This window comes from Camelina sativa, unplaced genomic scaffold (genome assembly GCF_000633955.1).
Source record: "Camelina sativa cultivar DH55 unplaced genomic scaffold, Cs unpScaffold00507, whole genome shotgun sequence".
Taxonomy (NCBI): Eukaryota; Viridiplantae; Streptophyta; class Magnoliopsida; order Brassicales; family Brassicaceae; genus Camelina; species Camelina sativa.
In genome coordinates, this window is record NW_010921714.1 from 131,465 (window position 1) to 134,608 (window position 3,144).

The following is a 3,144-nucleotide window of genomic DNA, read 5'->3' on the forward strand; positions in this document are numbered from 1 at the left end:
AATTTGTTTGAAACCACCTTACTAAAAAGCCTTACCCTTGAAACCGATTGAGCTTGATTCACCTTCCATTTGCAAGAATTCGCCAAACACTTAATTGAATGTGAAAGAGATGTTCCTTATCTTTAGTTGGAGGTTGAGCTAGATCGATGCATGGTAATAAGCATAGAAAAATATTTGTAAGTATGTTGATTGATCTTAGCACCATTAAACTATCTTTTAGGACTATAGCTTGAATCTTTCGGTTAGCATCTTAAGGTTATGGGTCCCCACTTTCAAACCAAACCCTCTTACTTCCTTGCAAGAGGACTAGCAAGATTTAAGTTTTGGGTCTGATAACTCTCTAATTTACATGTTTTTAGCATCCTTTTATGTCCATATTTTGCATTGTTCATACTTCTAACTTAGCATTTTTAGGTCATTTACTGTAGGAATTCACTTTTAGATCATTTAGGGTGTTGCATTTCTGTATTTGCATATTTTGGATGAAAACAGGTGCTAAAGAGCCAAAAATGGGGAAAAACAACGACAGCTCGAGCATGTACCCGAAGGAGCCATCGAGCTGCAAGAACAAGTCCGAACCCCAACACGATCGAGGAGGATCCAAGAGCATGAAGAGCAACCCGAAGATCCACCCGAGGAGTAACCCGACTTCACCCTCGTGTACCCCATCGAGTAGATCATCGGGCAGGTCTGGGAAGCTAGGTCAAATGGGTTTCCATATATAAACCCCCTCTTCCCCTAGCTTGCAAAGGAGCACGCCGCAGACCCTCAAACCAGAGAGCGAGAGCTTCTGTGAGAGAACTGAGCGACTCAACATTTTTCTTCTTGTTTTGCATTTTTATTTTGTAGTTTTCTTAGATTTCTATCCTTTACTTTCTCTACTCTACTCTATCTTTTAATACAATGTCATTTTCATTCATTTTGATTGCTTTGTTATTCGCTTCTATGTCCGAGTAGTGTAGTAAAGTTTCTAGGGATGGGATAGATGATTTTGTGTTCTTGATCGGTTAGGATGCTTTAGTTGATTGTAAATGATTGATAAATTTCCTTCTAGATTGGTGCTCTTAATGCTGTCAACAGATGCTACAGGCCGAAAGGAGTAGATAAAATGCTTGATTTAGCCAATGCTAGAGGTTTACTTAACTCTGAGTAACAAAATTAGATGAGTTTAAGTCTACTGACAATAATGAATCGTTCTTAATGCCTGCTTGTTCATATTGCTAGTGCGACAGTGTGGTAATGTGTTCAAGGTTGATTGTTGCTAGTGCGAAAGTGTGGTGACAAGGTCTTAGAGGTTCATTGTCTAGGAAAGAATTGCTTGAGGCATGTAAGGCATCCGTACTGGTCTAGAACACTTAGGATTCGATTACCCCCATCCTTAGGAACTTTCGTATTTTATTTATTTGCATTTCTTTCACTTACTCGACTACTTACCCGATCAGGTACACGATAACCTGTATCGAGTAATACCTCGAGCTGTTCATATCTCACTTGCATACTCAATCACCCCACTCGATCCTGTACTCGATTGCTTGCATCGAGTGCTTAGGTCGTGTGGTTTACTTGTTTATATTCTTTTACTTTGTTTATTTTAGGAATCGTTAGAACCAAAACCCTAATTGCTTGGCTTGACTTGCATTGTTCTGATCATATCCTTCCTGCTAGCAATACACAACCATTTGGATTGATAACCCTTTGTACTACAACTGCATAGGGGATTGATACCCTGGGTGAAAACCTGTCTATCAGCAGCATTTAGAGCTTCAACGACGTTGCTACTCATAATATTGTACCGTTTAGCCTTGCAATATGCTTGCGTCCAATGCTCTAGTAGAATCGCATCCAAGTATGCTTCTGATCCCGACTTCTGCATACCACTTTGTAAAATCACCCACATTGAAAGCTCGTGCATCTTTACCAACCAAGTTAGAAAGTCTTTGCCCGAGAAATGCCTGATATTTCGCTCTATGTGCACTGCACATGCTCCATGGAAAGCAAGAGGGTAAACTTCATCAATTGCAGCATAAATGGATCTGTGTCTGTCAAACACTATAACCAAATCTTCCTTATCAGGAACTATAAGACTCAATTGCCTGAAAAACCAAGTCCAAGCACCTATATTTTCTGAGTCAACTATCCCAAATGCTATATGAAACACTTGAAAATTAGCATCCTGCATACTCGCAGCCAACAATACACCTTTGAACATAGCTTTTATCGTTGTTCTGTCAACGAGTACTACCTTCCTCATATGTTAAATACCTGCAATGCTTGCACCCAGAGCAAAGAAAAGGTATTTGAACTGCTTTGCGCTAACGTGTTCTGCATGTCTGCTTTGTCTTTGAAGACACGACCAATAAATACAGAATCTTCCTCTACCGAAACAGCTGCACACCCATCTGTGTTAGTCCACTGAAAACCAACATCTGTTTCGATTGGTTGCCTGCAGTCAGTCAACCAATCGCTGTTTATAAATGAAGACTCCGGCCTCGCAGGACTTGATGGTCCTCCTTCCTCTACAACCGGAACACGACAATCACCACCATTGGGATGCGATAGAAGGGAAGGACCAGATTCTTCCCTAACTGGTACAAGACAATCATCACAATCATCAGGAAGATCATAGTTAGCCCACCTCTAGTAATCATCCTGATAATATTCCTCTGCCTCGGAAATTTCATCTTCATCACTGTTTGACACCCCAATGTCAACATCGAATACACCATCGGTATCGAGTACATCGTCTTGACTTAATGAATCAAAACTTGTACCTCGCTCGTCAGCTAAAAGTAGAAGCCTTTTCTTCACTGCAACAATCTCAGAGCGTACCATTCCATCATATAAGTCATGAGAACCGATATGAGCATCGACATCTTCATCTGCTATCGCTTTACCTCACTCTTTGGCCAACTCTTCTTGCCTCTTTTCTACCGCTTCGATCTCCGCCATCAAGCTTTCATCGAATACAACATCATTGTTGGAGATTCAATCTGTCGAACAACACTTACATCCTCCAAACTGCAAACTGTATCTTCGAGTGCTAAACTTGCGTCCTCGACGTCTTCCAACTCTTTCGACAGCGAAGTTGTCGCTGCATCTGCAAGGCTGATGATGCCAGTACAATTGGTATCTGGCCACTGTTCT

General features: G+C 41.1%; 1 protein-coding gene across 1 annotated transcript in view; it reads right to left on the bottom strand.

Annotated features, from left to right (window-relative positions):
- Positions 1-2,832, bottom strand: part of LOC104773270 — a 29,125-nt gene extending 26,293 nt beyond the window's left edge. Inside the window, exons 1-3 of the mRNA XM_019242622.1 lie at positions 2,772-2,832; positions 2,263-2,585; positions 1,739-2,173 (exon numbers count right to left, since the gene is read on the bottom strand). Coding sequence (XP_019098167.1) covers positions 1,739-2,173; positions 2,263-2,585; positions 2,772-2,832 — 819 coding nt within the window. The remainder of the gene's footprint in view (positions 1-1,738; positions 2,174-2,262; positions 2,586-2,771) is intronic.
- Positions 2,833-3,144: the final 312 nt, after the last annotated feature.